This window comes from Capricornis sumatraensis, chromosome 13 (genome assembly GCF_032405125.1).
Source record: "Capricornis sumatraensis isolate serow.1 chromosome 13, serow.2, whole genome shotgun sequence".
Taxonomy (NCBI): Eukaryota; Metazoa; Chordata; class Mammalia; order Artiodactyla; family Bovidae; genus Capricornis; species Capricornis sumatraensis.
In genome coordinates this window covers 55124216-55148739 of record NC_091081.1, presented here as the reverse complement: position 1 = coordinate 55148739, position 24524 = coordinate 55124216, and the positions used below count along the sequence as shown (strand labels likewise).

The window sequence follows — 24524 nt, the reverse complement described above, 5'->3', positions numbered from 1 at the left end:
ATATTTATTATAGTTTACCTGCTTTGTCTCATGATATTTCCATATGTAGCCTTGATAAGAATATAATGGATATCATATAGTACATCCAGGAAGTCTTCACGGGTCACAGTTCTGCTGATTCGAGGATCATCACCATAATATTTCCATTCTTTCTGTTAATAAGAAAAGAAATCACTGTGAAGAAACTCAGTGCAAATCCATTGGCAACATGGCACCCAACACCTAGCCACCTTACCTCTGTCATTTCAATTTCATGCCTTGTCAATTGGCCAATCAGAGGAGCAGCCATATGCCTGATGATAATCCTTGCATGAGCAGGAGTTCCACCTCGAATGATAACTTGCGGGTTGTATGTAGAGAAACCTGTCTCTTCCCTAGCCTCAAAATAGATGGCATACTTGAGTTTACCGCCATAGGCCATCAACTGACCAAATAAAATGAGAAATGATGAGTCAGATAAATCTCCGAATAGCATCATTCTAACAACATGTTTTATTTTGCTCTCATGTGACTTCAACATTCTTGTCCTTACCTTCTTTCCTTCAAATTGTTCTGGAAGTTTCCAATAAAAAGGTTCCAAATGGAGCTCTTGTCTCACCAGATCCATGTGTGCAACAATCTCCGGATGTTGAAAAATGATGCCTTTTGTAGTTGTGTGCTGCAGGGCCTCATCCACCAGTGGCAGGATGGTCTGCTCGGCCTTCAGCGTCACCTGTGTGGGATCAAAACACAGCAGGGTGTTAAGTGTAAGTCTTTGGAGGCCTCCTCTAAAAGGACTGTGTGTCTCACTGTGGCCCTGTCCCCTTATGATGAAATGTTCTCATGAGAAACATAACTCATGGGCAATGAAGACAGGAGAGGTGATAAACCCTTTGGACTTGTTTGCCTAGTGAAATCTACAACATCTGTGAAACTGGTCTTTCACACTAACAAAAAGTAGAGTTGAAAAGTAGGAAGGGTTAAAGGAAAATTAAGGTTAAAAATGAACATTTTTCCACCCTAAAGAGTGACAATTCTCTAAGGCTGGTTGGAATAAATGAGCAACCAGTTCAGATTTTCATTACTACATGAGCACACATCTATTTTCTTGCTCTAATGCTCTCGCTCTGCAGAAGGCAGCTTCTTCCCATCTCCAGACATAACATTTCCCTTATAATGTTTTCCTTGCTCACTTGGCATCTATTTCCTTATCCACAGTAAATGAATACTTTTAAAGAAAGAATAAAAAAGATATCTACTCCAAACATCTAATGGCACATGGCCCCTCTACCAGTTCTAAATATGCACAGGGGAAAAGGTTCCTTAAATGTTTTGCCATTTCCTCCTGCCCCTTGGTGCCTGGCTAAAAGACGACAGCAGGAACTAACGTTATACCATTACATGGCTCAGCAGGTCCTTACTCACCCACGTACGGATCAGTCCTTTTGCTTCAGAGCACTGAGTAGTGGCGCCAAAGCAATAGCAGCTGCTGCAGCCAAGTGGGTTCTTGGCCTCAAGTCCGAATTTGCCAGGCCGGCACCTGTCACAGTGGATCCCTTCCACATTCACCTGAAGAAAGAGGAGAGTTCTTCAGAGTCCGTATGGGGAAGTTGTGAGAGAAATAAACTCAAGAATAAATAACAGGAGAATGTTTTAAAGAAAATGAAACAAACAAAAATAAATAAATAAATAAAAGAACACTGAATATTAGATTCACATCTCAAATAGCAGAGTAGGTAATCTCTTTGTTAGCATGTCATTGGTCTAAAAAAACACTTTATTTATAACTACATACATTATTAAGAATATTGTATATTATTTTCATTTACATTTAAGCAGCACATTTACATTTAAGCAACACTGTGAGGATTATGAAAGAGTCATTAGAATTTTGAAAGTGAAATGAAATTCCACTGATTCCCAGACAGTGATGTGATGCAAAGCTGTGAAAAGCAAGAAGGATTTTAAAATATAGATTCATATAGTTATTTTGGAATACTGAATATACACACATATAGCATGTATTAAATGTAATATATAGCCATAATATGTAATAATACACCATCATACTTTTTGTTTTGTCTAGGACTTTTAATGGCAGAAGCTTCCATTTTTCTAAATTCTCAACACTCTTCACAACCCCTCCAGATTTCACCTTCCTGTTTCCTTGGACCCTCTTTGCATAGACTTTTCTTGAAAATATACTAATGCTTCTGACCCAGTCTTTATTGCATTTATCCTGGGATTGATTTTCCAGAAATATCTTAGGGGGAAAAATCCTTCTTATCATTTTTAATCAACTGTTTTTCTACATCATTTAACAATATTAATGAGGGCTGAAATTTGCATATACTCCCTGTTTGTAATGTCAGTGTTTATACTTGATGAAATTTTATTGAACTTCCATAGCAGTAAATATATTTTTCAGTGTACAGTGATTATGGGTTAATTTGAAGAGTAATTTAAAAAAATAATAAACTTTATCATTTAGCTGTGGTTTCTCTAGTGATGCTTAAGAGAACTGACTTCTTTTCCCTTCCAGATTATTCTTGTTTAAGAAAAGTGAATATGCAAAGAGAAACTAAACTTTACTTTTGAAAATATATCATTCATTTGAGCTAGGGAAAAAATAATTGGGTTCTGGTTGAAAATAAGTTCTTAAAAAGCAGTGCTTATCTGTATATCAGGAAAAGTCTCTGCATCTGGCAATGAATTTTTGTATGTCATTCTTTTTGGCTTAATGATGCAGAAATAAATAACTGAAGTTAAAACAGCAATGGACATAGAACTGAGTAAGGTTTTTTTTTTTCTTCCTGAATTTCAGCAGCACATACCTTACAAGTACACTGCCCAGTCTGATCGATGCAGGAGCATTTTTTAGTCTCTAAATCACAGGTTGAGTCATCAGTCCCTGGCAGGAAGCAGTCACAGGGACTGCAGTGAGGGTAGTTCCAGTGACCTCGAGTGCACTCTGTACATTTTGCACCAGAGAATTTTGGATGACACTTGCACTGGCCCGTGTTTAGATTGCACTGGAAATCCAAGGAGCCTACTGAGCTGCAGTTACAAGCCTATAGAGGAGATAAAAATAGCAACAATTACCACTTCACAGGCAATATCTTTAAATTTTAATTCTAATGCTTCTATGCTTCCATTAAGAACATATTAATCATGTGTCTGTTATATGTTTTGTAGTGTTCTAGCTGAGTCGCTTGGGAAACATTGGTGAACATAAAGCTAAAATCGCTTCCTGCACTTACTAAAATATGAGTGTCCAGAAACCATAAAGCTATTGAATAAGAAAGAAACTGCATTTTCTCTCTTTGTGGTGAGGAGGAGTTAGGTATAGATTTTCTTCAAACACCTCTTGTTTCAAAGAGTGAACTTCTGACAAAGCCATTTTACCTTATCATTTCATTTTTACAGCATTTATTGTTTAGAGACATATATTACAGTTTAATCAAGGGAGAGAATATATAAATATAACACAATGGAATAAGCACGATATAATAGGTGAAGCGCAAAATCCTATGAGAGGATATAAAAAGTACCAAACCAGATGTGGGGAAGCCAGGGAGAATTTAGAGGAAAAATGATACTAGGATATTTTTTTAGAGTTAAGTTTTGCAGACAAGCCCAATTTGAGGTGTCTTGCTGGTAACCATTTTTTTTTCTTCCCAGATGTACACAAGATTTTCTCTTAATTTATGTAATATGATATCTTGCTAGAATTTATACAAGTTTGAGTCTTCTAAAAAATTAATTTACTAGAATATGGTAAGCTCTTTCAGTTTGAGAATACAATTGTTTTTTAATTCAGTACTATTTCTTCAAGTTTTTTTTTGATTTTTACTTCTGTTCTAATTTATCAATTTTCTTCTTCAGGATCACCTATAATTCTTAAAGTACATAATTTCTATCTGTCAAATCTATAATATACTAATGTCTTCTGTTGTCATCTCCCAATTTGCCTCTCAAATTTGTTCTCCATTTTGTCCTTGCTATCCTACACAGTGAAAATTCTGTTGTATGTATATACCATCAATGCTTATTTTAATTACAGTATTGCATTTTTAGCTTCTATTCAATAATTTTTTTCTTTCATCTCAGCAGAAATTTTCAATTTGCAGCTCATCCACATGTCTTGTCTTCTATTCCTTAAGGCTTTCTGCTTCTGATTTAGAGCTCAAAGCTCCTTGAATTTAAATGAAAATTTAACTGAATTACTAAAATGTTATTTAAGATCTTGGAATACATCATTTTCAGAGATCAGCTGTGCCAAGGATCTCTCTGCTGTCTCTAAGCTCTAAACTCACTCCTCTTTGCCTTGTTTTATGACATTATAGTTAGATCTCTATGGACATTTCCCCCTGGCCAGTAACAGAATGTTAAAATTAGTCTTTACAGGGTCCAGGAGAGACCCAAATAAGGCCATGGTGATGGAAAGACATTTCTCTTCTGGGTTGTGGTTCTTCATTACTATCATCATTGCTATCATTTACTTATTTAGCATGGGAGCCCAGAGGCTCATAAAGAATTCCAAGCTGTGCCATCAGGCCACTCTCTCCCCTGCTGTTTAGGTCTGCACTCAAGCACTGACCATGACAGGCTGCTTCTCAGTAGCTCCAGCAAGTCTGCATTCTCCAGTAATGATGGGCAGTGTCTATAGGCCAGCACTTGCCCATAAACTCTGGCAAGTTATTTATTATCGTTGTTGTTGTTGTTGCTGTCATTGTACCACCAGCAGGCTGTGTATCCCTGTGGTTGCCACACTCTCTTCAAAGAGGTCTGAACCCAAGTATTTTTGGGAGTGGGGAACGGGGGGAGATCTTGCTTCCTTTACAGTCCACCCCCCTTACCCTTGGGGCTTCCCTGATAGCTCAGATAAACAACCTGCTTGCCATGCAGAAGACTTGGGTTTGATCCTCAGGTCAGAAGATTCCCCTAAAGGGCATGGCTACTCACTCCAGTATTCTTGCCTGGAGAATCCCAGGGACAGAGGATCCTGGTGGGTCCAAGGGGTCACAAAGAGTAGGACACAACTGAGGGACTAACACTTTCATTTTCCCCTCACCCTGGAAGTAGTAGCTACTCTTTTGGACCTACCACTTCAGGATCTTTTATATCCATTTTTTCAATCCTTTCTGTAACTAACTTTTACCAGTTAACAATTCTTTATATTCTACTTTCCCTGTTTATATTGGACTTCCCTGGTGGCTCAGATGGTAAAGCGTCTGCCTGCAATGCAGGAGAGCTGGGTTCGTTCCCTGGGTTGGGAAGATCCCCTGGAGAAGGAAATGGCAACCCACTCCAGTACTCTTGCCTGGAAAATCCCATGGACAGAGGAGCCTGGTAAGCTACGGCCCATGGGGTCACAAAGAGTCGGCCATGACTGAACAACTTCACTTTCTTTCCCTGTTTAAGTTTCCCTGGTGTGGTTTCTGTCTCCCTAGAGGGTATCACCTCTCTCTGTGTCTGAGTTTACTGCCATCAGGGTTTGTACTTAGTCTATGACCTGACTCTTTTTGGTGCTTTCCTATTCATCTTCTTCCACAGAACTACAGCTCTATGGAAGACTCATACACATAGCAACTTGCCAGATTTCCAGATCCAAGTCTGGCTGGATCTCACTTGGCATTTCTCACACTTTCATTGCTCAGCTCAATTCTTACATTCACTGCTACTAAAGCAATTCCTGCTTCTGCTCCTGCCAACAACTGAGTTATGGGACACCTCTTTCAAGGTTGTGATGTACAATCACTAGCATCCCATCTATTATCTCTTTCCTGTCCAAATGTTTGGTAAAATATTTTCTCAGATTCTGATGTTAAAATATCACCTGGCCTTATTTTTGTTATCTTTATGATTCAGTATTTTTCTGTCTTCACAGTTCTCCAGTAAAAAGGCCTGCAGTATGGGATGCTGCTAAAAGTTATGTTAAACTCAAAGGACTAAAAGTGATTATTTATTACACTACAAACATTGCCATAGTTTCAAAAGATAGAACAAAGCACTGTCATCATGCCAAGTAACTTTTTCTTATAGAACATCAGATGTAGAATGAGAATTCAAAATAAGGATGACTGACATCCACTTAAGTAATTTTTCCTTACTTATTTAAACAAAATTGGCCATAATCAGAAATATAAATCTAAGATATGTTATGGAAACTATAATCATCTAATAAATTTTAAAATTGTCTTATGAAATATTTAACTAAAATAAATGTATTAAACTTTATTAACTAAAATAACTTTCTTTAGACTTTAAAATATTAAATGTCTCTTAATTTATTACATAAAATGAAAGTATTAATTCTTAAAACCCAGTCAAAAAATTGGGACCTTTTCAAATTGGGAAGTTTATTCAGGAAGTTATAGTAGAGAATAAATGAGACTATTAACCATATGTTTAGATGACACTGTAGCCAACATGAAACTTAAATCATAATTAGCTGTAATGTTTGTTTAGCAATAGAGGATTTATGCACTGTTCCCCTGCTAGTGAAAGATGGCAGGCTTTATATTCTACTTCAGTAAAGGCTCAAATGATGTGTGTGCTCACACCTCAGCACAGAGAAATTATCCATGACACAAGGAAAGCTATAAATCTCAAAAATCACTGTTCATTTAGATTATAGTCATACAAGATTTTAAATAGTAGAATACATCCTCATAAATAATTGTGAGGGCTATATAAATTGTTTATAATTGTTCATAAAGATGAAGTGTCTAGCTATTCAGAAATTTAGATTTGTAACAGTGGTTCAAAGTAATTAAAAAATTTGAATCAACTTCAGTCAACATAGTATTTACTCAATGATCAGTAAATGTAATGACATAAAACATATAAATATTAAAAAAAAAAAAACCTTGGCCTAGGGTCTTTCCTGGTAGTCCAGTGGTTAAGAGTCCGCTTTGCAATGCATGGGAAGCAGGTTAGATTCCCTGGTCCAGGAAGATCCCCACATGCCATGGAGTGACTAAGGCTATGCACCAAAACTACTGAGCCTGCATTCTACAGCCCTTCAGTGGCAACTACTGAGCTCAGGTGAGCAACTGCTGAAGCCTGTGCACCCTAGAGCCCGTGTTCCGCAAGAGAAGCCACTTGTGGACTGCAACGAGAAACCTGCATTCCGCAATGAGTGAGCAGCCCTCCCTTGCTGCAACTAGAGAAAGCCCGCCCACAGCAACAAAGACCCAGCACAGCCAAAAATAGCTAAAATAACATAAATAAATAAAACTATTGAAAAAACCTTACTTGGTCTGCATTCATCCATCATCTGTTGCAAAGCAAAACCTGGCAGTCATCCTTTAGCCTTCACTTTCTTATTCCTTAAATAAATGAATTCAGCCGTATCTTATTCAGTCATAAGAGCTGTAACTTAACCTGCCCTCTAAACACTAGTGGATAATTGAGGCCAAGCTGCTATGGGGCTTCCCTGGTAGCTCAGTGGTAAAGAATCTGCCTGCAGTGCAGGAGCTACAGGATACACAGGTTTGATCCCTGGGTTGGGAAGATCTCCTGGAGGAGGGCATGGCAACCCACTCTAACGTTCTTACCTGGGGAATCCCATGGACAGAGGGGCCTCACAGGCTATAGTTCATGGGGTCCCAAAGAGTAGGACATGACTGAAATGACTTAGCACACACACACACAAGCTTCTATCAACTCTCACCAACATTTTTGCAACAGCCTTATAAGCAACCTTCTGCCATGAAGCTGTATAGATTTCTCTAAATGTGAGACTGGTCATATCATTTACTATGGTTCACTCATGGAAAAAATGGGGAATTTTGTAAGCTAAAGGTTGTTTAAATGACTTCAGAATCCTCTCAACTAGCTCCTGAAAACTGATATCTAGGTAAAACTTGGGGGGAATTCTTGTGGATTTTAAAAAAATTCATTCTTAATTTCCTTGTACTTTGGAGATATATTAACATTTCATTGTGTGTAGGTATGAAGTTAGAGATGTTTCTAGTTTTATTTTAGAATTTTTGGTTCTTTGTCTTCCTTTTTTGAAAGTATCATGGATGAAGCTATATAAATATGTACTTACTTTAATCATCTTTCCTATAAGTAAAATGTAAGATAGTGATCGATTCTGCAATCATGCTATAGCAGTAGATCTGTATCGTTTTGTAATCCTGACTCTTAAAATGCCTGACTATAGAGTTCTACCAAAATAGAAATCCTTAAATAACATTATGAGATGAAATAAAACAATTCACTCACCTTACAACCAGTGGTGATGCTGTGGCCCCAGCTACGAGGTGCACATTTAGAACATTTCTCTCCAATGGTATTGGGTGGGCAAATGCATCGACCAGTCTTTGGGTCACAGTTATTACCCAGATGGGAACAGTCACAAGCTTCACAGGTGAAAGGATTAAAAAAGAAAAAAAAATTGATACAAAGTGTTGAGTTTTATGCTTGTGGGTTTCTCTGTGATTTATGCTGTTTCATTTTCCATACTATAGTTAAAGATCCTTGAAAATGACAACTCACCTCATTCATTTTTCATATCATAGTATAGTATAATTCCCCAGGAGGAGGACATGGCAACCCACTCCAGTATTTTGGCCTGAAGAATCCCATGGACAGAAGACCCTGGGCTATGGTCTACAGGGTTGCAAGGAGTCAGACATGACTGAGTGACTGAGCAGACATGCACACAAGCATAGTATACATCAGAGCGGTTGTTCAGTAAATATATATTGAGTTTCATTAGTAGTTTAAAAATGTCAAACATTTTTAGCTTTTTGATTAAGGATAAAAAGAACTGATGTATCAGATTTCCTGTGTACTGTATTCCCTTATATCTAAATACTATAAGGTTAATTTTTTTTATATATTTAAGTTCATAACTAAACATAACTATGGGCTTCCCTCATAGCTCAGTTGGTAAAGAATCTGCCTGCAATGCAGGAGATCAGGGTTCAATTCCTGAGTCAGGAAGATCTCCTGGAGAAGGAAATGGCAACCCACTCTAGTATTTTGGCCTGGAGAATTCCATGGACAGAGGAGTCCATAGAGTCGCAAGAGTCAGATACAACTTAGCGACTAAACCACCACCAAGTTCATAACTAATTTTTCCATGATCTATAGATTAATACTTCCTTCCTGTGAAGAGTGCAAACATCCTTGTCCATTACACATTCTTAAAGAATGCAAACATAAGATCTGAAGAAAAACAAAAAGATTTGAGATCTTCAAAGCCATCCAAGACAAGGAAGGCATGCCACTTATTAGCTACAGTTGACTCAGCTGCTGAGTACTTTTTACTGCACCATTTCAAATCAAAGAAGTGAAAGAAAGAAAAATGCCATCAAATACTCAGATTCAAATAGAAGACTAATGTTATAAGAAATCTTTTAGTTAGTTACATGATGATTAAATCTTTTAAAAATACATTTAGGATATTAAAGTTCACTTTTCAAGGGATCACACTTATCATTGCTCACAGGATCCTACCCCAGCTGTGGAAAATGTTTAGTACAACATTTGGTATAAATGTTAGCCATTGTTTATTATTATTATTGTTCCTGATTTTAAGCCAAAGGACTTACTTTATATGTACCACTTACTAAGAAAAAAATGTTTCACAATGCTTAAATTTATGGGTTAAACAATGTCTTGGGACAGTTTGAATCATTACTTGCAAATAGAAATTGACCATTCAGTTAGGGAGTTTGAGATGGACATGTATACACTGCTGTATTTAAAATGATACTTTACGCCCATTCAGTTCAGTTCAGTTTCTCAGTCATGTTTGACTCTTTGTGACCCCATGGACTGCAGCACACCAAGCTTTCTTGTCTATCACCAACTCCTAGAGCTTACTCAGACTCATGTCCATTGAGTCGGTGATGCCATCCAACCATCTCATCCTCTGTCGTCCCCTTTTCCTCCCACCTTCAATCTTCCCCAGCATCAGGGTCTCTTGAAATGAGTCAGTTCTTCCCATCAGGTGGCAAAACTATTGGAGTTTCAGCTTCAGCATAAGTCCTTCCAGTGAATACTCAGGACTGATTCCCTTTAGGATGGACTGGTTGGGTCTCCTTACAGTCCAAGAGACTCTCAAGAGTTTCCTCCAACACCACAGTTCAAAAGCATCAATTCTTCAGCATTCAGCTTTTTTTATAGTCCAACTCTCATATCCATACATGACTACTGAAAAATTCATAGCTTTGACTAGACAGACCTAGTTGGCAATGTAATGTCTCTGCTTTTTAATATGTTTTCTAGGCTGGACACAGCTTTTCTTCCAAAGAGCAACTGTCTTAAATTTCATGGCTGCAGTCACCATCTGTGGTGATTTTGGAGCCCCCAAAATAGAGTCTGTCTGTTTCCATTCTATCCTCATCTATTTGCCACAAAGTGATGGGACCGGATGCCATGATCTTAGTTTTCTGAATGTTCAGTTTTCAGCCAACTTTTTCACTCTCCTTTTTCACTTTCATCAAGAGGCGCTTTAGTTCTTCTTCGCTTTCTGCCATAAGGGTGGTGTCATCTGCATATCTGAGGTTATTGATGTTTCTCCTGGCATTCTTGATTCCAGCTTGTACTTCATCCAGCCCAGCATTTCACATGATGTACACTGTATAAATGTTAAATAAGTAGGGTAACAATATACAGCCTTGACATACTCCTTGCCCAATTTGGTATCAGTCTGTTGTTCCATGTCCAGTTCTAACTGTTACTTCCTGACCTGTATATAGATTTCTTAGGAAGCAGGTCAGGTGGTTTGGCATTGCCATCTCTTTAAGAATTTTTCATAGTTTGTTGTGATCCACACAGTCAAAGGCTTTGACGTAGTCATAAAGCAGAGGTAGATGTTTTTCTGGAACTCTCTTGCTTTTTCGATGACCCAGCGGATGTTGGCAATTTGATCTCTGGTTCCTCTACATTTTCTAAATACAGCTTGAACATCTGGATGTTTATGGTTCAAGCACTGTTGAAGCCTGACTTGGACAATTATAGGCATTATTTTGCCAGCGTGTGAGATGAGTACAACTATGTGGTAGTTTGAGCATTCCTTGGTATTGCCTTTCTTTGGGGTTGGAATGAAAACTGACCTTTTGCAGTCCTGTGGCCACTGCTGAGTTTTCCAAATTTGCTGACATATTGAGTGAAGCATTTTCACAGCATCATCTTTTAGGATTTAAAGAGAGATGTTATGGGGAGGGAGGTGGGAGGGGGGTTCATGTTTGGGAATGCATGTACACCCGTGGTGGATTCACATCAATGTATGGCAAAGTAAAAGTATTGTAAAGTAAAATAAAGTAAAAATAAAAATTAAAAAAAATAAAAAAATAAAAAATAAATAAAATAGCTCAATTGGAATTCAATCACCTCCACTAGCTTTGTTCATAGTGACACTTTCTAAGGCCCACTTGACTTCACATTCCAGGATGTCTGGCTCTAGGTGAGTGATCATACCATGGTGATTATCTTGGTCTTGAAGATCTTTTTTGTATTGTTTTTCTGTATATTCTTGCCACCTCTTCTTAATATCTTCTGTTTCTGTTAGGTCCATACCATTTCTGTCCTTTATTGTGCACATCTTTGCATGAAATATTCCCTTGGTATCTCTAATTTTCTTGAAGAAATCTCTAGTCTTTCCCATTCTACTGTTTTCCTCTATTTCTTTGCATTGATCACTGAGGAAGGCTTTCTTATCTCTCCTTGCTATCGTTTGGAGCCCTGCATTCAAATGGGTATATCTTTCCTTTTCTCCTATGCCTTTAGCTTCTCTTTTTTTCTCAGCTATTTGTAAGGCCTCCTCAGATAACCATTTTGCCTTTTTTCATTTCTTTTTCTTGGGGATGGTCTTTATCCCTGCCTCATGTACAATGTCATGAACTTCCATCCATAGTTCTTCAGCCACTCTCAAATCTAATTCCTTGAATCTATTTGTCACTTCCACTGTATAATTGTAAGGGATTTGATTTTAGTCATACCTGAATGGTCCAGTGATTTTCCCTACTTTCTTCAATTTAGGTCTGAATTTGGCAATAAGGTGTTCATGATCTGAGCCAGTCAGCTCCCAGTCTTGTTTTTGCTGACTGTATAGAGCTTCTCCATCTTCAGCTGAAAAGTATATAATCTATCTGATTTCAGTATTGACCATCAAGTGATGTCCATGTGTAGAGTCTTCTGTTGTTGGAAGAGGGTGTTTGTTATGACCAATGTGTTCTCTTGGCAAAACTCTGCTAGCCTTTGCCTGCTTCATTTTGTATTCCAAGGCCAAATTTGCCTGTTACTCCAGGTATCTCTTGACTTCGTACTTTTTCATTCCAGTCCCCTATAATGAAAAGGACATCTTTTTTGGGTGTTAGTTCTAGGAGGTCTTGCAGGTATTCATAGAACTGTTCAGCTTCAGTTTCTTCAGCACTACTGGTTGGGGCATAGACTTGGATTTACTGTGATATTGAATGCTTTGCCTTGGAAACGAACAGAGATCATTCTGTCATTTTTGAGATTGCACCCCAGTACTGCATTTCAGACTCTTGTTGACTATGAGGGCTACTCCATTTCTTCTAAGGGACTCTTGCCCACAGTAGTAGATGGCCATTAACTCACCTAATTCTTACAAAACCCAAGTGAGGCAGATACTATTATTTTCCTAATTTAATAGATGAAATTTGCAGGGTACAGTGAGATGAGATCACTCAGTCAAGGTCATATAACTAATTGTTGGTGGTGTGCAGTGATAAGTTGCTTCCATCATGTCTGACTCTTTGAGACCCTATGGACCATAGCCCACCAGACTCTTCTGTCCATGGGATTCTCCTGGCAAGAATACAGGAGTGGGTTGCCGTGCCCTCCTCCAGGGGATCTTCCTGACCCAGGGATTGAACCTACATCTCTAAAGTGGGAGAGCCACTAAACAAATCCAGGCTCTTTGGTGAGAGTCATGTTTTCAACCATAATGCTACCCTGCCTGTTTTATGCTTTAAAATTTTTTTTTCTGTTGTGCTTCTCCGGCTTAGAATGCTACTAAGTTTTCATTTCTAAAATGTTATCATCATTTCATCATTTTAAAATAATGTTTTTGATATTTATAATTTCTGGTAGTGAATATATTTGAATTTGTAGCACTTTTTGTTCAATTAATATTAAGTAAAAATGCTAGTGAGAGTTGTATTTATAAAGAATAGAGTACATTTTAAAATGCAGCCTTATATACTTTTTAGTAAATACAGATATTGTCTTACAGATTATACATAGATTCTTAGAAGATCTACAATAATAATATTCAGAGTAATTTATAATGGCTTAATTTATGATAAAAACTGTTCATCAGTAGTGATTGAGAACATCTTAAGGGTATTGGCTTTTAATATTATTCTTCCCACCCCTAATATAATTTTCTTTAGTAGTCAATAATCATGTCTTAAAATCTTGCCATGTATTTATCATGTTCTGAAAGCATACGAGTATCATCAATGTTGTACTACTGAGTTTAGTAAACGAGAGTAATACTCAACCAAGTGATTGTTGGAATAGAGGTCGATTCCAACTTAGTAGTATAAAATCAAGGCAAATGCTCAAACTTTACTTTCATCTGTACTGTTAATTCCTATTTTCTTAATTCAGGATCTGTAGGAAGGCTGCGGCTGGACACATGAGAACCCTGCTCTAGGGAGCCAGGGTTAGCAACTCCGGCTTACATTTTCTCTGGAACTAACAAACACCTACAGCCAATCTATTTCTCTCTCAGAACATCACAGTTTTCAAGGCATCTGAAAGTGGATGAAAACATTTTTTTTTTTTTTACCATACCAGAAAAAGATATTAACTTCCCTGATCATTGTACCAATTTTGCAACAGGAAAAGGGAAAGTTGAACTATATTAGCTTGGGAGTAAAATTTAAACTAAGGTAACATTGGCACCAGAAAAATTGACCATCTCTTTCAAGCTGTAGTAGCCTTTGAGTGACTGGCTGAACAGAGGTCACAGACAGGGAGGGAGACAGCAGAATTGGGATCTGCTGATGGATTTTTATTGCAGGCACAGCTATTTATAGGGCAGTGTTTCAAATTACAATGTATTTCCTTTAACTTATTAAAAACATATGTAAAGCATTAGGTTAAGTATTTTTTTGTATTATGTTTGCCTCTTGTCCTGGTGTATTTCATTTAATCTCTGGGAACCTTATAGAACAAACTGCTACAGAAGCCTAAATACCAAAACCAGGTAATGAATGCATTGGGCTTAGTCTCATTTACAGACCTGTGCATCCGCCTTCTTGGAAGTTGAAATAGCCGTGGGCACAGCGATCACATTTCTTTCCTGTTACTCCTGGCTGGCACCAACATTGACCACTCTCTTCACAGTCAAATGATTTGGACCCAAAGGAATTGCAGTTGCAGGGAATACACCCTCTTGCTGATTGGAGGCCAAAGGTTTCAGGCTGGCATAGAAGCAGAATGAGAAAAATTCAATTTAAATCAATTAATTCACAATGGCACTAGATGCACTGTAAGATCAGGTGGGAAAAGAGGAACCTGTGGGTTGTAATGGTTCTTCAGTGATGTTATGACCATTGGACTGTCATTTAACCTAGTGGACTTTTTCTATGGTGTCCAAGAGAAAAGTGCAATTGGTGGAATTAGGGTGCTATCATTCAGTCTGTGATATTTTCACCAGCCTTTCCTTATATGTCTCAAGATTCTAATGGCAATGTGGAAATAAGTGAGGATGGCAATTCTATTTAAAGAAAATTTTGGTTTCATTTCTAATAATCAGAATTGATTATTTTCAGATATTTTTAAGTCCTTTTACTTGGTAAAAATGCTTTCAATATTATTGGGCAGCAGCCTAAAGTTAAAATAAATCTTTTTTCTCTTATATTGGGTCTAATTTTTGTCATATATCCACGAATAGTTCTAATCATCATTATGGGGCTTACATTATACATGTAACTCTTTGGTTATGCCTATACTGACAAAATAATTGGTGTAACTAACATCTAGTTTCTTGGGTTTCATCCTAACAATCAAAGTTGATTTGTGAGAACACATATCAAAGCACCAAATTAGGTAGATGAAGGGAAACTTTCATCTCTGATGAGTTATTCATGTGCATATCTCTTATCTATTTGTAAGAAATGACCTTCCATGGTCCAGCATTACTAGCTTTGGCTGACTTTCTGGAAATGCATGTTATCAGACCTAGAATGACTACATTAGAAAATGCTGATGGATTAAAAATAATTTCTACTAGAAAAGTGAAAAGCACATATCCTACTTAAAGTATGTCAGGGCTGTCTTTTAAGCAGAAGTTTGTCACATTATTATGATATTTTAATCTGGAAAATTAGTCTCAGTAATTACTTCTTTGTAAAACTAATTCTTATTTTGGAAAATTAGACTTAATAATTACTTCTTGGTAAAAATAAATCTTGCTATTTAATGTGAGCCACCCAAAGAGAAACGATTAAGCCTCATTATGTATTTTTGTCATTATTGTTAACAATATTAAAAATAAGTCCTATAAAACAAAATCATACTGAAAATTAGTCTCCTAAATTGACTGTTGCTAAGAATAGCTTTCTTTTTAAATCTAAAATGGGTTGATTATGGTTGATAATCATTTTAATCTTTATATTTGTTCTTGCCTTTATTTTTAGTTCTTTGTTTTTATAAAATAAATAAATAAAATAAATAGCTCTTTATTTTAGTTCTTGACTTTATTTTTAGTTCTAATTCAGATTCACTGCATAATTAAAAAAATTGTGTGACACTTGTAACAAATGACCTTACTTGATTTTGAAATTAATTATAGGATAAAAGAAAACATATAATATTTTTATTCATAAAAAGCAATTCAGTGTACAATTGTAAATACCAGGCCAAGAGAAATAGTCTGAAATTGAGAAAATGCATGCATGCTTATTACAGTATTATTTATCATAATAATGAGCAACTGTAGAGGTACTTAAATGTTCAATGTTAGAGAAAAAGCTGAATAAAGTAAATTATGAGGCATTCATGTTATAAAATATATAAAATCATTAAAATCCTTTTTTGAAGCAGTTTTAATGATATGAATATGGGTAGAATATAGCATTAAGTAAAATTTCAAAAAGCAGAATACAAAATTACATATACTATGATTCTAATTACATACCCACAAAGGCACACATACCACTCAGACACAAACAAATAGAAACTTATATACACAGAAAAAAAGACTAGAGCATTACATAGTAAAACTTTTTTTAAAAAGTAATATTTTGCATTTGTTTTTATTTCCTAAATTTTCTCGACTTAGAATGTGCATTGTAGAGATAGTACTTTACCTTTATCTTTACCTCCTAAGTTTGCTTTACTTAGCATATCTATCTATACAAATATCTTTAATGGATAGACCAATAAAATAGTAAACTTTCAAATTATTACTTATTTAAAAAATTCCGAAGTTGATTATGTCAAGAAATATATGAGAAGTAATCTAGATAGCATATTGAAAAGCAGAGACATTACTTTGCCAACAAAGGTCCGTCTAGTCAAGGCTATGGTTTTTCCAGTGGTCATGTATGGATGCGAGAGTAGGACTGTGAAGAAAGCTGAGTGCCGAAGAATTGATGACTTTGAACTGTGGTGTTGGAGAAGACTCTTGAGAGTCCCCTGGACTGCAAGGAGATCCAACCAGTCCATTCTAAAGGAGATCAGTCCTGGGTGTTCTTTGGAAGGAATGATGCTAAAAGCTAGAAACTCCAGTACTTTGGCCACCTCATGCAAAGAGTTGACTCATGGGAAAAGACTCTGATGCTGGGAGGGATTGGGGGCAGGAGGAGAAGGGGACGACAGAGGATGAGTTTGGATGTGAGTTTGAGTGAACTCCAGGAGATGGTGATGGACAGGGAGGCCTGGCGTGCTGCGATTCATGGGGTCACAAAGAGTCGGACACGACTGAGTGACTGAACTGAACTGAATGTCTCTATTATACTTTTCTAATATTTACCTAGTGTAGTTTTAAAACCTGAAAGTCAAAGTGGCTCAGTTGTGTCCGACTCTTTGTGACCCCATGGACTATACAACCCATGGAATTCTCCAGGCCAGGATACTGGAGTGGGTAGCTGTTCCCTTCTCCAGGGGATCTTCCCAACCCAGGGATCGAACCAGGTTCTCCTGCATTGCAGGCAGATTCTTTACCAGCTGAGCTACAGTTATACCAAAACAAATATAACCAAATTTCAATAATAAAATTTTAATAAATTGCTCAAAAATTTATTTCACAGTCCAGGGAAAACGCTGTAGTAAACAAATTTTAAAGAACATTCTTAGTCAGTAATTGAGATTAATGAGGTAAAACATATAGAAAAGCGAGTGCCTGCCTATTCTCAGTGGGAAGTTTGATGAGCTCATATAATTTATTCTCATTTGGGATAATAATAAAAACTAGCACTTACATATTGTTCTTGCCACGTGCCAAGCAACATTTCTAAAGCCCTTTACAAATATGAACTCATTTAAATTCTCAAGACAATCCTGAAAGATAGTTATTATCATCAACTTTTTAGAGTGGTGAAACTGAGGCATAGAAGTGTCACGTAATTTGGTCAGCAGCTAGCCCGTTGTGGAGTCAGGATTCCAAATCAGCCAGACTGGCTTCAGAGTCTGTGCTCTTAGTTGTCACATACACTGTCTCAGAGGAAAAGTGGTCTCAGTATAAAACACCACTCCATGCATCGGTGTGGTAGGATATGTAGGAAGAGGGCGTGAATAAGGGTTAATAATTCTGCTGAATTTATGCTTTGGAGACATTTTTGCATGCTCATGCTCAGTCATGTCTGACTCTTTGCAACCCCATGGACTGCAGCCCACTAGGCTCCTCTGTCCATGGAACTTCGCAGGCAAGAATATTGGAATCGATTGCGAGTTCCTCCACCAGGAAATCTTCCTGACCCAGGGATTGAACCCACATCTCCTGAGTCTCCTGCATTGGCAGGAGGATTCTTTAACACTTGAGCCATATGGGAAAGCCCATTTTGGAGACATAGTGATCAGTTATGGTCCCTTTCTTTTACTCTAAATGTATGCATTTATTTCTGAAAAACATAATCTCTTTTAAAGGTTTCTCCACTTAATAACAATAGTAATAATAACAGTAACACTACCTATCATTACTAAAAACTCTTCGGATGTGTGTTTTATACACTCTTCTTACAACAACCTGGAGACAGCCATAGAGGTGCCTGGGCAGACCTCCCTGCAAGAGAGCCTGCGGTGGGAGTGTCACGAATCGACAAGCCCCAGCTTCCATTCTCATTCTCTTGAATCTAGTGAATCATACCAAGGCTCACTTCTCCTAGTCAATTAGTGGTACACTGAAGTACTCGAATCTTCCTGCTCCATCCAAGACTCCTCCAGTGTTGCTTGGGTACTCCCAACTGGCCTGGCCAAGAACTTGAGATTTGGGCAGAATGCATTCAGTGAGTCTTTTCTATCCATGTTTTTTCCCTCTCCTCCCACAGGGACAGACCTAACATTTCAGCAGAAGTCTCCCTGCACATGATGCTCTATCCCCATCCCCCTTCACTGGAGTCTCCTCCAGTGAATCTCTTGGCATTTGCTCCTTGGAGGATCTGAGCCAACACACAAACTCTATGATGTAGGTCCTACTATGGATGAATTACAAAAAGATCTAAGAAACAGTTTTACAGTGGACCAGAAGTGTTGCAGCTGGGATTTGACCTCAGGCAGTCTGATATCAAAACTAGTTCTTTTCAAATGTCAATAAAGAGGCAAGAAATAAAACTATAAATTTGTTCTTCTGCCTTCCTCCCTCATCTTCCTCCCTTTCCCATCCCCCTTCCTCCTTCTTTTACCTCTGCTTTTCCTACTCCTTCTTCATCTCCTTCTTCTATTCCCTACCCTTAGTTCTCACCTAAGCTCTGATTCCCCACTGACAAGTCCTGTCTCCTGGTACTCAGCATCTTGGCCTTGGTCCTATTCCTCTCTCCCCGATCCTCTCTTTCTCTCTCTCCCTTCCCAAATTCCTTCCTTCCACCATTTGTTTTGTCTTGCCTCGTGAGAAGGAGGATCAGACGTTTATAGCAGAAGGCATGCTACCTTCTTTTGTGCATGTTGTAGATTGCCAGGTTGTGAAAATGTGTGTCTTGTGTTTGTTGTATACATGGACAAAATTATAATGTGGTAATGTAACAGTCACTAATTATGATGGAAGGTTAGTCAAAGGTCAGATCAGTGGGCTGGATTTTCTTAGGCAAGTCACTTTCTTTGTCAGATTTCCCTTCATTCATTCGTTTGTTCCCTTCATTTGCTCTAAAATGAGGCCTGGGGTTCCTTCCCCTTTTAAGATGTTAGTTTGCTACAGATAAATTTTTCTGTTTTCTGCATATCAATGATCACTTGAAACTTTCATGAACCTATGAACTTGAACGAGCTTTAAAAAAACGTATCAGTAGCTATTTTTTAAAGGTAAGACTTCAATCAGGAATTGCCAAGTTTTCGCATTTGCAATTCACACACTTAGCAACCATTATTTGGTAAAATGGCACCAGGACAGGTCAGCAGCAGCACACGGAACACAGCATGCTGAGGCAAGAGCCATGCAGCACCGCTCGAATTACCGGAGCCGCAGGCCGATAGGCTCCCCGAGGGCATCCGCTGGAGCTGCTGGCACCCCACCTCTGGGGAGACCCCAGCACCCACTGCGCTCTCTGTGGCTGTTCCTCCTGTCGGTGCACCTGCCTGCTGAGGCTGCATCGTTTCCCTACGAAGCCTGATTTACAGACACATCTTCCTGTAATGTCACACCATGGTGTCACAGAGCCCATGGGACTGCATCCACAGGACACACAGAATCGCTTCTTTGGGTCCCACCACATAGTGGGCTTTAAAAGCCAATGGAAAAATAAAAACAAAAAGAGAGCATACATGTTATTCAAGAGATAGAAACAAATATTTTTAAACCTCCTACAGAATGGCCAATTTAGCATCTGAGAAATGCTTGGTTCTGCTCAACAGTGTTTATCATGATAAATTACCTATTTATGTGAAAGAAATAGTGCAAATCCATGTTCTCTCATGGAGGAATCTCAAAGTGCTCAGCATACTGAAGGCAAGGTAATGTATCCAGGAAAAGAGAGGAACGTATTCTGATTTTTGTTTCATTTTAGCAAAATTGTATCTAAAAAATCCTTTGATTTGCTTCTATACTGAAAACTTCTGTTGAGCAGAATGCTCACTGGAACTTTAAATGATGGAACTAGAACACAGTGCTTGATAAGCAAAGGGTATGACATTTTTTTCTCCTGCCAAAAACATAAAGGCAAAGGAAAGAGTATGTGACTCACCAAAGACAGGGATTAAATTGGTATGTGGCTTCAGAAACATCTAAATTAAATACTGCATAAATTCACTACCAAGGAAATGTGTCAATAGGTTGAGGGTCAAATGCTAGTGTATGGCAAATGTTCTATTTTCTTTTTAATTTCAATGATCACAGTAATTTTACATGTACAATGAGATATTCTTGAAACTTGTCTTTTAATATACTCAGGTATAGGTCATTTCTGAAAGCCAATGAAAAGTTTGAAGGAAGAGGTAATACACCAGTCAGCTCCAACTTCTTACCTTACATTCGTCACACCGACGCCCCTGCACGTTAGGTTTGCATTCACACTGTCCCGTCTGAGGATGGCAAACCTCAGAGAAGGAGCCGTTGGCATTACAGTGACAAGCTGCAAAGAGAGGAGAGATCTGTGGTTGGGAAATGTATTCTAATAGTCTTTGGAGGTTATTCAATAATGGAACACTGGTCACAAAGTTTTCGAATAGAATGCTTTCTGATTGCTAAGTGTTCTGTTAGGCATTATATCATCTGATCTTTACAGCAACTCTGTAAGCTGTACAGATGAATTACGTAAAGCAACAGCACAGTTCCTGGCAAGTTATAAAAATACTGTTGTCACCATTATTACTCCAGTTATAAGAATGAAGACACTGAAATTCAAAGTCAGACAAGGCCACATGATTAGTAGGTGATTTAGCAGATTTCAGGTAAAATGTTCTTTCCATCACTCCTCCAGCTGTTTTGCTTGTTCATAGATGCACTGGGGTAATGTAGAAAATACTATAATCTCCATATAAGTAATACTGACTCTAGAGCTGAAATACTTTTGAGAAATTAACAAAATTAATAGCACCCATCGAATAATATTAATGCTACCATTAATGAAGCAACATTATTATTTCCAAATGATTATTTACTATATGCCAATTTTTGTGTTAATTTCAAAAATGAGCTTTAGATGAAATATAAAATAAATATATAAATCTGAAAATTATTTAAGATTAGAAAAGTATATAAGGCAGAAGAACTAAGTAGACATGTTTCCAAAGAGGACATCAAAGTGACAAACAGGCCATGAAAAGATGCTCAACATCACTAATCATTAGGAAATTGTACATCAAAACCACAATGAGCTACCTTACATCTGTTTAAATGGCTGCCATCAAGAAGACAAGAGACAGTAAGCGTTGGTGAGAATGTGGTGAAAAAGGGAGCCCTTATACACCACTGATGGGAATGTAAATGGGTCCAACCACTACGGAAAACAATACAGATGTTTCTCAAAAAATTAAAAATAGGACTACTATACACATTCCAGTGATTTCATTTCAGGATATATACATAAAGGAAATGTAAACAGTATTTTGAACAGACACATGCTCTTTCATGCTTATTACAACATTATTCACAATAGCCAAGGTATGGAAACAAACTAAATGCTCATCAATAGATAAGTGGATAAAAAGATGTGGTGTATACACAATGGAGTGCCAGGGGCCAGCCTCAGCAGAGTCCAGGGATACCCTCAGGATGGACGGCATTGGTGAAAGGAATGAAAGAATGACACCGGGTGACCAAGCTTTGGTGAGTGAGGCCCGCAACTTTATTTTCAAAAGGAGCTTTTATACCCTCACTTGTACATAGAGGGAAATGAAAGATGCAAGGTCATGCAGAATCCAACCAAACACTCCAGCAGTTTTGCCCTTATCAAAACCAGGATTTTTTTCTGTATGCCTTTTCATAAACAAGAGTCTCATGTTATGTACATTATTTTCGGGCCAGGAGGCCTGTTAACATTTTATGGCTCTTTTCTTGATAAATGTTGATCAACCAAAAAAACGTGTTTTCCCTTGAAGTGCTTTTTCTTTATATTTCTAATCTGTGTCACCCTCAGAAAGTACTAAACAGAGTTACATTCTTATGGAGCAAAGGTGCAGTGGGTTACAACAAAGAAATAACTTATTAGCTCAAAGGTCTGATGTGGTTAATTCCAAGGCTACTACTTGTTTTTCTTACATTTCAACTATGTTAACTAATGCACTCCTAGGTGCACAAGGGATAAGGGATATGGGAACTTGGCAGCAAGCATTGGCCCAATAATGAAGCCCTTTACCAGTACTATTCTAATCATTTTTCATTCCTCTAAAGGCCCTATATTTTTAGAATGCTTTAGGCTTCCCGTGCCTCTCACAGTTGGGAGGCTGTGAACAATCACATGCGTAGCTGTAAGAGTCTGTATAAACCTGTCAGGCAAACTAGAAAGCCATCAGAGGGGTTTGAATTGAAACACTCCTACCATGCCCAGGAGACTTATTAGCTAGAGCCCTAAATTGACTTTTTCCAGAGAAAGGTGGTTGGGGATAGCCCCCTGTTAATTTCAGAAGAGTTGGTGAAAGGCATAAAATAGTAAGACAGACAGATTCTGGTTTTGGGGTAGATGCTCAAGCAAGTCCAGGGGGTCCCTTGAGTCCTGATTCACCCTGCTCATCAGGTCTCTTCCACATGACCTTGTCATGGGTGGGATTGGTCCAGGGAGTCCCTTGAGTCCTGAAGCCTTGCTTGTCAGGTCTCCTTCGCATGACCTTGTCATGGGTGGGATCTCCCGTGCTGGCTCCTGGCAATAGAGGGATTCCCAGGTGGCTCAGTGGTAAAGAATGCACCAGCCAGTTAAGGAGAGACAGGAGACATAGGTACAATCCCTGAGTCAGGAAGATCCCCTGGAGAAGGAAACGGCAATCCACTTTAGTAGTCTAGCCTAGAAAAAATCTCATGGACAGAGGAGCCTGGCAGGCTATAGTTCAAAGAGTCACCAGAGTCAGATGTGACTGAATAACAAAGCATGTGCATGCACACCCATGTGCACACACACACACACACACACACACACAAATAGTATTCAGCCATGAAAAAGGAGGCTATCCTGCTATTTGGATAAGCCTTGAGCATATTAGTCTAAGTCAGATAAATCAGAAAGAGAAAGATAAATATTACATGATATCACTTATATGTGGAATCTAAATAAGTCAAACTCATAAAAAAACAGTGTGAAATGATGGTTACCATTGGATGGGGAGGGGTGGAGGGGTAAAATTGATGTTAAGGGTACAAACTTGCAACAAGTAGTAAATAAGATATAGTGATCTAATGCACAGCTATAATGAACATAGAAAAAATATTGTACTATAATTATGTAACAGGGTAAATATTGCTACAATGGCAACTACATTACAATATATAAATTTATCAAAAAGGTTGTACACCTTAAATGTACAAAAACATATTGAATAAAATGTATATAAGACAAAATTTTTTCAAAAGTATTAGCAGTATAGCAATATAATTTTTTAAAGTCACATTTGTTTTACAACTTATATACTAACTCCAACAATATAAATGTATTTTATTTCAGTAATCTTTTATCATTTTCTGTTATGAAGTTGTCTGATGTTATTCTGGAACATATAATAAATCAGTCTAAAAATTAAGAGGCTTTTTCACAAATAGAATGGCAATTAATGGTTCACTCTGTACTCTGCAAGTGTATTTTTAACAGTACATATAATTGCACTGATACCAGAATAAAAATGTGAGTGGGAGATGACACAGACATATAGATTATTCATAGATTTGGTAAATTTCGTACAATATTTCTTATCTCTGAATACTTCAACTTCAGTATAACTTATAAATACATTATAAACAGCTACTCCATCAGCATATGCTATTTTTCTATTCCTCTGACTAGAGGTGCTACTTAGTTAATTGCTTTCTTAAAAATTGCTTGATTATTCTTCCAGTAGCTTGGCCTTCAGTGTCTGCTAACCTGATTTAGTTGGGTGGTCATTAAAAAACTGTCCCCAGCCAGTTATCTTCCTCAGGTAGTAGCCTAAAGATAGTCTGTGGGCTTTCCTGGTGGTTCAGATGGTACAGAAATGGCCTGAAATGCAGGAGACCTCGGTTCAATCCCTGGGCTTGGAAGATCCTCTGGGGGAGGGCATGGCAACCCATTCCAGTATTCTTGCCTGGAGAAACCCCATGGGCAGAGGAGCGAGTTGGGCTACAGTCCATGGGGTCCTAAAGAGTTGGACATGACTGGGTAACTAAGTACAGCATGGTGTATAGCTGGCATTGTAAGAAGAGCCTGAAGGATATATTTTCTTTAAATATCCATTTCATTTGACTACTACAATTATTATAGAAAGAAAGAAAGAGG

The 24524-nt window shown here is 37.8% G+C and overlaps 1 protein-coding gene across 1 annotated transcript in view; it reads right to left on the bottom strand.

The window, feature by feature from the left end:
* LAMA2 (laminin subunit alpha 2) overlaps nt 1-24524 on the bottom strand; it is a 674179-nt gene that overhangs the window by 230212 nt on the left and 419443 nt on the right. Inside the window, exons 20-27 of the mRNA XM_068984950.1 lie at nt 20593-20699; nt 14219-14399; nt 8215-8351; nt 2814-3050; nt 1405-1548; nt 533-712; nt 236-424; nt 19-152 (exon numbers count right to left, since the gene is read on the bottom strand). Of these exons, the coding sequence (XP_068841051.1) occupies nt 19-152; nt 236-424; nt 533-712; nt 1405-1548; nt 2814-3050; nt 8215-8351; nt 14219-14399; nt 20593-20699 (1309 nt within the window). The remainder of the gene's footprint in view (nt 1-18; nt 153-235; nt 425-532; nt 713-1404; nt 1549-2813; nt 3051-8214; nt 8352-14218; nt 14400-20592; nt 20700-24524) is intronic.